Genomic DNA, 10,835 nt, shown 5'->3' with positions numbered 1-10,835 from the left:
GTCCATCAGATGGTGAAAATGCCATCACCGCAGGAAGAATCTAGCAAAGCCAATGCATTACTTTTCTCATTGCTATGACAAGATTCCTGGCAAGAAGAGCCTAAGAGAGGAGAAGTTTGTTTGAGCTCCCAAGTTCTGAGGGATTTCAGTTCATCATGTTGGAGTCCATCAGTCTGTGGCAGTGGCAGGGTGTGGCAGCAGCCTGTTCACATGGTGACTGAACTGAACAGGAAGCAGAGACTGACACCATGATCTTCAAGACCCATCCCTACTGATGTCCTTCCCTTAGCCAGGCTCCAACTCCTGAAGGCTCCACCGCCTTCGAAATAGAATCACAAACTGGAGAGCAAGCATTCAAGACATGAACATGTGGAAGACATTCCAGATTCACACCATAGCAGTCAACCAGAGCCAAGAGGTATTCCCACCACCAGGAGTGATAAACCACTGTTGCTGGTCTCTGGGTTGTTCTGGTCTTGTGGTGTTAGGGGATGACATCCCAGGTCTCCACATGTTAGGCAAGTGCCTCACCACTGAGCCACATCCCCAGTCCCCCCCACCCCAAGACTTTGAAAATCCCTAACTGCTTTAGAAAACCCTAAGCTAAGGACCAGTTGCCACATTCAGCATGCGTGCCCTGGGTGGCCAGATTGTAGTCCTTCAGGAAGCAGGGTGGGCTTTGCTGGGGAAATGTATTTCTATATATTTAGTATATATCCAAACTTCAGAGACTCAGTGTAGAGAGACAGGACAGGAATCAGATAAAAGACCAGAATGGGGGGGGGGGGGCTTCCTGATGTCTTAAGCTACAAATCATGAGCTGCTTCTTACTTTAACTGTGTGGTGCAGGGCTGCACTAGAAACCAGCCCAGACTAAGCTCCAAAAACTCTGTACCAAGAAAAACATTCTGGGCAACAGGTTCTAACCACAAGACCCAGATAGGAGCATTGTGTAGCTTCTTCAACCAACTCTCTCTCTATTCTATGCCCAGGGATCCAGAGAGGGAGCCACCCATGTCTTGATTCACCTCCAGTAGATTCTCAGTCCTCTGTTGGCTCCTGGGGCACAAGGGGGCATATTTTATTAGGGGGAATCTACAGGCTGGGCCTGCAGGCCTGCAGAACATTGTTATTCTTTTTCTTAGCTTAAGGAGATAATGGGCCATTTCATGGCTCTCATTAGACTCAGCAAAACCCAGGTACCCTCCCAATCTTGCTGAATGCTTGAAGGGTCGACAAATGCAGTGTCATTATGTTTGTGTCCGAACGACATTTATTTGATCCAACTTCTGTTGATTATTGAGTGGTGATGCTGAGCCAGCTGGAGCTTAGCTAAGGCCTGGGATGCCTTGCCACTGCGGTCTGTTCAGTGCTCTCTCCCTCTTTCTCCCTCTCCTTCTCCCTCTCCCTTTCCCTCTCCCCCCCTCCCTCTCTCTCTCTCTCTCTCTCTCTCTCTCTCTCTCTCTCTCTCTCTCTCTCTCTCTCTCTCTCTCTCTCTCCACCCACTTACTCCTCTCACCACATCAGCCTCCTGTGTCCCTGGTCCCTGGCTTTCAGTCTGAGTGATGCTTTTCTGTGGCCTCTGCCTTAGTTTGGGGATTCAGTATTTGCACAATCTGGATGCCTATACCTTTCTGTTATTTTAATCTTATGTATGTGGGTGTTTTGACAGCATGTGTCTGTTCATCATATGCATGCCTGGTATCTGCAGAAGCCACAAGAGGGTATCAGTTTCCCCTGCAACTGGAGTTATAGATGGTTGTGAGCTGCTGTATAGACGCTGGGAACCAAACCTGAGACAGTGCTCTTAACTGCTGAGCCATCTCTGCAGCCCCCCTAATTTTAATTGCGTGCATTCATTGCATAAAAAAAGAGGTTAGGTCATATTTTGGTCATGCCTCCATTAATGTTTTGTGCCCTTTTCCCCCTCACTGGTCTCTTTCCTCTTTCTGTAGTCCCCCTTATACTTTTATCCTTTAGTAAAATCTAGATTCTAAATACTATAGAAAATGTGTGATATTTGTGTGACCCTGTCTTGTTTAATATGATGATCCAGCCATTTTCCTGCCAGTGACATGTTTTGTTTCTTTAAAAACATTTAAAAGATTTTTATGTGTGTGTTTTTCCTCCATGAACATGTGTGTACCACATGTGTGCCTGGTGCCCACATAAATCAAAGATGGTGTTGGATTCCCTGGAACTAAAATTATGGATGGTTGTAAGCTGCCATGTGCATGCTGGGAACCAAACCTGGATCCTCTGCAAAAGAAAGTGCTCTCAACTACTAAGACATCTCCCCGACTCCCATGATTTTGTTCTTATGATGGATAAAGCTTGGTGGAACATGAATTATTTTATGTCATCTTCATCTTCATAGATATGTATGATGGGCATTATTCTCCATTAGCAGATGGCAAAATCAAGAAAAGTTCAGAGACTGCCTGAGGCTCCCATGAACACCAGGGGCAGAGTAGGAATCCAGGTCTTCCAATTTCCAAATTTCCTGCCACTCTCTAGTAAATCTCTAACAGCAAAACTTAGACATAAAGACAAGGAAGATGTCTGAGGTCAGGAGGATCCTGAATAATGTTTGTGGGAGTGGTTTGCAAGGATAATGTTTAATACAAACACACACAGAGATCCAACTATGTCAACAACACAAGAACTGCCACTTCCTGCACTCTGGGTCAGACCGTGCAATCTCTCTTTGTGACGGTTCATGTTGAGTGTCAACTTGACTGGATTTGGAATCACCATGGAAGCACACCTCTGGACATGCCTGTGAGGATGTAACTGAGAAGACCCACCCTAAATGTGGATGGCACCATTACATGGGTTGGGATCCTGGACCAAGTTAAAAAGAGAATGCTAACCTAGCACCAACATTCATTCTCTCTGTTTCCTAACTACAAACACAGTATGACCCCCTCCCTTACATCTTGCTGCCATGCCTGGCCTGCCATGGTGGAATGCACCCTCAACTGTGAACCCAAACAAACCCTTCCTCCCTTAAGGTGCGTCTTCCAGGTAACTAATACATTCACCTGTCAGTGCAGAGAATTAGTCACCCGCCTATTCAGGTGGAATGTGATGTGGGGTGAATGACAATGTTTCCTTCCCAGCAGATCTAATAGTCCCCGGGGCTCATCTCCCATCTAAACTGTAACAGTGGGTCTGTCCCCTCTGACCATGCTTCATCTGCAGCCAGACCATCTCCCTGAAGGCCACGGCTAAATACCTCTACTTGGGTCTCAGAAGTTCTATTCTTCCTGAATGGAAGTCTGGGCTGTTGAACTGGTTCAGAGAGAAGTCTGTCCTTCCAGACACTCCCTTGCATTCCTGGCCAAGTTAACTATTCCTTTATTAGCCTCAATAGTATCTCCTCTAGAAGGGCTCTCACTGGACAAATTGAGAATCATTGCCTGACCTCTACAGCCATCTCAAACCCTGAGAATACCATTACTAGCATTACTAGTACTGAAGTGCAATCTTGGAGCTTCTCCTATGGCCCCATTAGATGGCTGGTTCTGTGGGCAAAGGTCAGCTCTGTGACATCCACCCCTTGCAGTAGGTACTGGGTATAAGTTTAAATTTCTGTCTGTGAGAGACTTGACATCTTGTCTGTGTCATCCCGGTCTGGTTTCTGTGGTCTGGTTGCATTGTCAGTGGGTGCCAGTGCTGTAAGATAGCGTTCTTGTACACTGTAAAGATTTGTCACTCATATTGGTTTAATAAAACATTGATTGGCCAGTAGCAAGGCAAGAAGTAATGGCGGGACAACCAGACTAGAATAATTCTGGGAAGAGGAAAGGCAGAGATGCAGTCACCAGCCAAACACAGAGGAAGCAAGATGAGAATGCCTTGCTGAGAAAAGGTACCAAGCTACATGGCAAAACACAGACAAGAACTATTGGGTGGATTTAAGTTCTAAGAGCTAGTTTATAATAAGCCTGAGAAATAGGCCAAACAGTTTATAATTAATATAAGCCTTTGTGTTTATTTGGGATTGAATCAGTGTAGGACTGGATGGGACAGAAACTTCTGTCTACGTGCCAGGCCTGTTTAGCTATTGCTCCTGAGCTGACCTTCTTTGCCTTCACTGGTCACACATGGGAGGCTGCTCTTCCACATCACAGGCTAATGGGGGATTAATCAAGGGGTCCCCAGAGTGATCTAAGCCACTCTCTTTCATGGACAGAAGAGCTGGGACCCATCCTCTTGACTTCAGACCTATCATTAGAAGACTCCAGAAGGCCCCTGACTCTTCTGGCTTGGCCCATTTGCCCAAAGTGCTAACAAAGGAGTTACCGTGCCTACTACCTATGAACTGACCTGGCAGATACCAGAAAGTGTGGCCTCACCCCAGGAGCAGCTCTGAGAGCAAATGGACAGATGAGAAGGGGCCTCCTTGCCAATTCCTGTGACCCAGCTGACCCTCAGCAGTTGAGAGGTTATCTGACTCCTTGCTCTGGATAGGTCTGGGGAGGGTCACAGGAAGCAATTCTAGCTGGACCGTGGGCTTTATCCAAAACTGGACATATTGAAAGCAAGCCACCACAGGCTGATGTTTTGGGGGCAATCTGGTGTCAACCTGGCCATTCCCTTGAGGGAAGACATGGCTACACATCTGGAGGGGATTGGAGCTGCCCCACCCCATCTCAGTTTCTAGACTCCTGCACTTGTTTATCCCATTGCTCCATGCCCATTCAGCCTTTCCTGTGCATGCTCATTCCATCTCTGCCACCTCACTGCAGATAATGGCACCCAGTTACCCAGGGCAAAGAGAACCCTGGGCTTCCCTCATCTGCATTTCCTCACTGTAACAGTCTAAGAAAGGCCTGGAAGCCAGAACCTAACTGACATAGCAGGAGACTCCCACACCAGGAAAGCACTGAGGGCCACAGGACTGGTTGACATTCGGGCCAGTCACGTTATGCGTCTGCCTCCCCCATGCCCATCCTCACAGACCCTTGCTTCTACCTTGCTTCTAGGTTTTCTTGGAGGCTATCTGCTGCTACCAGGAAAAATGCTGCCTGGGCCAAATGACATCATGAGGTCCCCACACTTCTGGAAAAGACACCAGGCTCAAGGACCCTTCAGGAGCAACACAGGGATTGGGGCAAAGGTGGACCTTACCGGATACCCTTCCCCTACAGGAGTAAGGACCTGTTTCTCACTCCTCCCACGTCTGAGCACAGGACCAGCCAACTGTGGGTGACCAGTCACTGAGATGGAACGACGGCCTCTCAGGCAGAAGGCTTGAGTCACTGGAAACCCCTGATTAGTTCATCAGTCACCAGACAGGGGTGTGTGTGTGTGTGTGTGTGTGTGTGTGTGTGTATGCATGTGTTAGACTTCTCTAGGCCTCCTCAGAGGGACAGAGATCCATTCACCCCAGCAAGTCTGAAACCTAGGCCAAAAGAAAAGACGAGGTCCTCTTACAGGGAACTGTCTGGTGTTCCTCTGGGTCTCTCCATCAACAACTACATGAAACATGTCCTGGTCATGGCTCAGGAAGAAAACACACACCACTGAGAGACAGTCTGCTTGTGCTTTTGACACATTATCGGTTTTTATTTAAAAACATGCTAAAAACATGGTGTTCATTAAAGCAGGACCTGGGATGGAAGAAATGCAGACAAGGCATTGCAAGCAGAAAGTGCATTCGAAACCAACCAGCGTGCACTCCCGGCTCTCTGGCCACCCAGGGACAGCAGGCCCAAAGGCCTGACTCCTCAGGATGCCCACTGAGGGAGAAGAGGCCAGGACGCCGCCATCACGGAGGAGGGAAGGGAAATGAGAGAACAGGAACATGAGAGGGGTCACCAGACCAAGGTGCTGAGGGGTAAAGGAGAGAGCCCCAGCACCTGGCACCCAGCTCCCCGTCCTGTGCCATGTCCCTGCTGATTAGCACCTCCACCAGTGGGTGGGCAGGGAGCCAGAGAGGAGGGGACAACAATTCCATCCACTTGAAGAGCCACTTCATGGAGGCTTGGCCACTCATTTCTAAGTCAGGCCAGAACATGTGCAAGGGGAGAGCTGAGACACTGGCCCCGGCTGGCGGGGGTGGGGGGTGGGGGGGGACAGGATGACATTGTTCCAGCTCAGACAGTACAGCGGCACAAGGAGCCGTGCACCCTGACACCTGGCAGTCACCTGAGAGCAGTTTCCAGACCCTGGCACTGAGCCCCTCTACCAGTCGGCTGTGGAGAAATACCACAGCTACATCAAGTGTTTCCGTGAAGTCACCTACAAACCGAGAGAACTTTCTGAGTCAGGTCTGCAGATTCCTGGTGTGGGGCCTTGAGGAAACAGCTCTGCCTTAGGCAAGGGAAGCAAGGGTGAGGAGGGCTTTCCTGGCGGGTTCGTCCTCAGTGAGCTCACAGCCAAGAGGATCAGAGAAGAGCTGAGCCACCTCCTCTGGCCTCACTTGCTGTGGCCATTTCATGTATGGGGGCCATCCCCCGAGACAAGCAAGGGGTTCAGAACACCTACCCTGTGAGCCTGGAGCCCTCTGCCCCATGTAGACACACACAGCTAAAGCAAGAAGGTGGTTTTGGGACATGTGATCTGGCTCTGATGGATAGACAATTGAGGTGAGCTGGTGAGGGTGGGGGACATCGGCTGCAACTCTGGGGACCAGCACCGCCCTGAAGCACTCTAGAGAAATGAGACATGAGGTGGCAGGGAAGCCAAACGCTTTCCGGTGTACTGGGAGATGCACTGTGGATGTTAACGGGAGTTAAAAGGTCCATTTATAGGTATCAACAAACCCACCACCCCACCCACACAGACTCATTATGTAGCAGGTGCCACTTTTTTTCCTGGTTGTTTAATGGGTCTACCTGAATTCCGTATTTTGGGGTTCCCAGGGATGTGTCTGTCATTCCCCTAACAACACAATTCCATCTCCTGGAACCAGCAGCCTCTGTCCAGTTTGCTTAGAGCTTCCTACTATCCTCTTCAATCTTGAACACACTGAAAGTTCCACACCCCTGGTCCTGCCTTGCCTGTTATTCAAGGTACTCAGAGGGGTTATAGGTTGGCTGAGCTGTCTGGCTAAGTGGCGGAAGATCTGGCTCGGTGGGAAATAGTGGTAAGGAGTCAAATGGCCTGAGAAAAGCAGCTGCCACATGACACCTGGAGAGTGGACTCTGGAATCCAGATGGCTGTTGGGCCAGTCCCACAAGTCTTGCCTTTACTGTGTTCACAGAAGGGCACACTGGGCATCAGTGCTGGCAGGGCTGCTGGGAGTACACCCTGCCTCCATCTCCTATGCCCAGGAAAGGGTATCCAGATGGAGGGCCTTCTCCCCAGGCCTGCTGTGGCAATGTGAGCCTGACTTCTCAGATTTTCTGTATCTTGTCTCCTTGAGGTTACATGGGATGCGATGTCTGCCACCCAATGGGGACAGCAATGGATCCTAATGAGGGAGGGTCCTGAGACCTGTGTGGTCTTACCCCTCAGCACGGCAGTCAGCAACTGAGTGAGTCTGGCGGGGCTGGCCAGAGATGCCAACTCTTCCTCTCCTCCTGACAGTCCTGAGACTCTGTTTCAGTCTGGGCAGCTAGACATGTCTGCTTCCACTGTTCAGAACAGGGTGCGCAGTGTACGGTCTGAAGCAGGAATGTGTGAGAGTGGTCGTCTGGGATGCAGGATGCATGGGGTCAGGAGGGATGTCAGCAGAGGACTGAGGGAGGAGAAGGCCACAAACTGCTCTGATTGTCACCCCCCCCCCCAGCAAAGCATTTCATTACTCCCTGTCCTGAGCATCCCCTCCTGATGTGGCCTCCCCAGCTCAGGTACCACCCATCACCCCTGAGTAGGATGCCCCACTATGCTTTATATCACACCTGCCCCTTCTGGCCCTATCCGTGGTCGCCAGGCCTGGCCAGGCCCCATAGCACGGCTGTACCCTCTCCCTCCAGGTGAGTTTTGGGGGGGGGGGCGGAAGCCTAGCTCTCCTCACCTTAAGATTCTCATGAGTGTTGCACAGTGGTGTGTCCTCACTGAACGCAGATGGGGTCCTTTCTCCCTACCCATCCCCACGCACAGGAAAAGGAAACTCAAACCGTTATGGAAATCAACACAGTAAAAAGTTATAAATCAGGAAGCTAACCCTAAACTTATCTGAGAGATAATATTCCTGAATAATCATAATCAGAGTAAAATAAAAAAAATTACACTATAGTATAAAAACCCAGGCAGGGTGCTCCAGGGAGCCTGGCCCGGTGGTGCCATGCTGCACCCTGGCCGTCTCTCTGGCTGGGCAGCCATGGACGGCGGCGGCCTTGGTGGAGCAGACTCTCTATCCCACACAGGGACAAGTGTCAGTGTGAGGAAGGGTGGAGGCAGCAACCCATCAACGCAGGGCTTCCTCCTTGATCCCCTGCCCACCCTGGCGTCTTTGGCAAATATGCAGGTGCAGAAATCCAGGCGCCCAAGCCCTGAGGTCTCTCCATGATGCCTCCTCCCTGGGTCTCTGCCCTCCAAGAGGTCCAAGGCCAAGGATGTGGGCAGGGGAGAGCAGGCTGGCAGGTGGGGCAGGGTGGCCATCGGAGGGCAGACGGGAGACACAGACTCAGGTCCTCTTCCCTCGCACGTACAGTGTCCGGGTGGGGCCAGGCGCTGCCAAACGCTCAGGCATCATACTTTTTACCCGTCCGGTGGATGTGTTGGAACAGAGTCATGGAGAAGGCCATTCCCAGGATCTGAAAGACAAGGAGAGGACTTTAAAGGGATGCTCTTGTGGCCCGGGGTCAGACCTCAGTTCCACCAGCTCAGGACTGCTCTAGAGAGCCTAACGTAAATGTGCACAACACAGCGGGCCAGGAAGCAGAGAAAACATGGTGTAGGAGACCACCCTGGGACCCAGCCTAGAACTACACATAGGCGGATGTAGTTCAGTCCCTCTGAGCTACACATGCAGAAGACCTGGATCCCCAGCACCTCACATGCTAACATCTCAGAGGCCTGGGAAGAAGGCAGAGGGGTAAGAGGGGCTGAGGTGGGAGAGGGAAGAAGGAAGCAAAAGGAGTCATTAACACTCTTGCCAACACTTTCTGTTTGGGGCTGGAACACATGGGGTGATTTCTGTGGGTGTAGGTGTCTTGAACAACATTAAATCTCATTTATGCTCCTCAACCAGAATCCTGAAAACTGGTAGAGATACAGATGTGCAGGCAGAGGCCACTAGTGGCTTCACCCAAGGTGCCACATGTCCCATGTACAAAGCCGGTGACCCAGGGGCACTGCAGACCTTAGGCTCTCACAGAGAAAATGTCGGATGACCCTGGCCCCAACATCTAGTCCAGGGCCCCACTTAGGCCTGAGTACCACCTTGCTCAGAGCCTGTGATCTTGCTCAGAGCTCTGCGGCATGGCAGGGGCTTCCTCGCAGGGCCTGGACACTGCACACCTCACACACTATGCCGTGTAAGCACCAGGTCACCCTGCTCAGGCCGGGTCCCTCGTGTCCCCTCACCTGCATGATGAGGATGCACATCCCCACGGTGCCCAGCACGTGCTTGTTGTCATCAAACCACAGCTTCACCTTCTCATAGCAGCCCTGGGAGAAAACCACAGGTTAAGGTCCTGGCGCAACGCTGAGTGCTGAGTTCCCAGTGGCCTAGCCCTGTCCTTTTAGGCCCGTTTGTACTCCAGCATCTTACCACACCCACCCCAGTATCCGCCACCAGCCCCCAGGCTCCACCTGCAAAACCCAGCTGCATAGCCTCAACCCCTAATCCTTCACCTTCTGACTCCCAACTGCGGAGCCAGCACACATGTACCTATGTGCATGTACACACACATGCACGCATGCAAACACGCACGCACGCACACACACACAGAGCCACTGGCCTCACTCCAGTGTACCCCTCTCCCCAGCCCACAGTGAACTAATTCCTGTCATTCCTACAGCCAGGCACATCCAGCACACAGGCTTCTGGGATCCGTGAGCCTGAGGCACTGCTCTCCAGCCTCACCGTTCTCCACAAGGGGGTGGTGGTGTTGCGCCCACAACCCTGGGAGTTCTCCATGCAGCAGCGGTCAGGAACTATGTTCTCTCCCAGCACTGGATACCAGTCTGTATAGTCAGTGACTCCACAACACCGCATCTGTGGGGAGGGAGGCAAGACATGACACTGCTGTCCCCATCCACCCAGGCTTTCCTCTCTCAGGTCAACCCCACCAAAGCAGCCACCCAAGAAAAGGAATGAGGAAAAAGAACATCTTCTTGTCTTCTTTTAAGCTGTAGCAAAGCCCCTAGACCATCAAGGGGGTGGGGGTGGGGAGGTGCAAGGCTGCTGTTCCTCCTGGCTGGGCACGATGTGGGACAGGAGACTTGCTTACCAGCACCTTAAGCTCTTTCTTCTGTGTCATGGACCCTCCCAAGCTGATTGCCAGTCTATGAACCCGCCACTCCCTCCCAGGGTCTAGGTGGGGTACTCATCAGGGAACAAAGTCTTGTATTCCTCTCAATATCAGAGCCCATCTCCTGAGCAAACATGACCTTGTGACTTCTGTCATTCATCACAAAGTTAACCACCCACTATGGTTCCTTAGACCTATCTACTCCTGTGTCCAGGTCATATTGCCTCCTGTAATCCTCTTCACCCCTCCCTGGTATTCTCTGATGCCCCAGTGGGCGTGGTTCCCCCAACAGTCTGGTATCCATGGCTTGCCCCGTCCCACACCACACAGAGAGCTGAGCCGCACCTCGGCCTGGATGATATTCCAGGCGTTCTTGAGCCCCACGTTGTTCTCAGTGTTGTACAGCAGCAGCCCTTCCTTCAGGTCCTGCTTGGCATTCTCGTTTACCTGGCAGATCGGGGC

At 51.4% G+C, this 10,835-nt stretch overlaps 1 protein-coding gene across 5 annotated transcripts in view; it reads right to left on the bottom strand.

Moving 5' to 3' along the window:
- Positions 1-5,537: 5,537 nt before the first annotated feature.
- Positions 5,538-10,835, bottom strand: part of Tspan9 (tetraspanin 9) — a 187,265-nt gene continuing 181,967 nt past the window's right edge. For all 5 annotated transcript variants that reach the window (XM_038318689.2, XM_038318688.2, XM_038318691.2 and 2 more), the window contains 4 exons: positions 10,719-10,820; positions 9,986-10,117; positions 9,484-9,567; positions 5,538-8,711 (listed from right to left, as the gene is read on the bottom strand). In XM_038318689.2, coding sequence (XP_038174617.1) covers positions 8,640-8,711; positions 9,484-9,567; positions 9,986-10,117; positions 10,719-10,820 — 390 coding nt within the window. In that variant the 3' untranslated portion in view covers positions 5,538-8,639. The remainder of the gene's footprint in view (positions 8,712-9,483; positions 9,568-9,985; positions 10,118-10,718; positions 10,821-10,835) is intronic.

The sequence above is a fragment of the Arvicola amphibius genome, chromosome 2, assembly GCF_903992535.2.
Source record: "Arvicola amphibius chromosome 2, mArvAmp1.2, whole genome shotgun sequence".
NCBI lineage: Eukaryota > Metazoa > Chordata > Mammalia > Rodentia > Cricetidae > Arvicola > Arvicola amphibius.
Note: the sequence above shows the minus strand (reverse complement) of the source record. Positions and strands in the feature narration are given on the sequence as shown.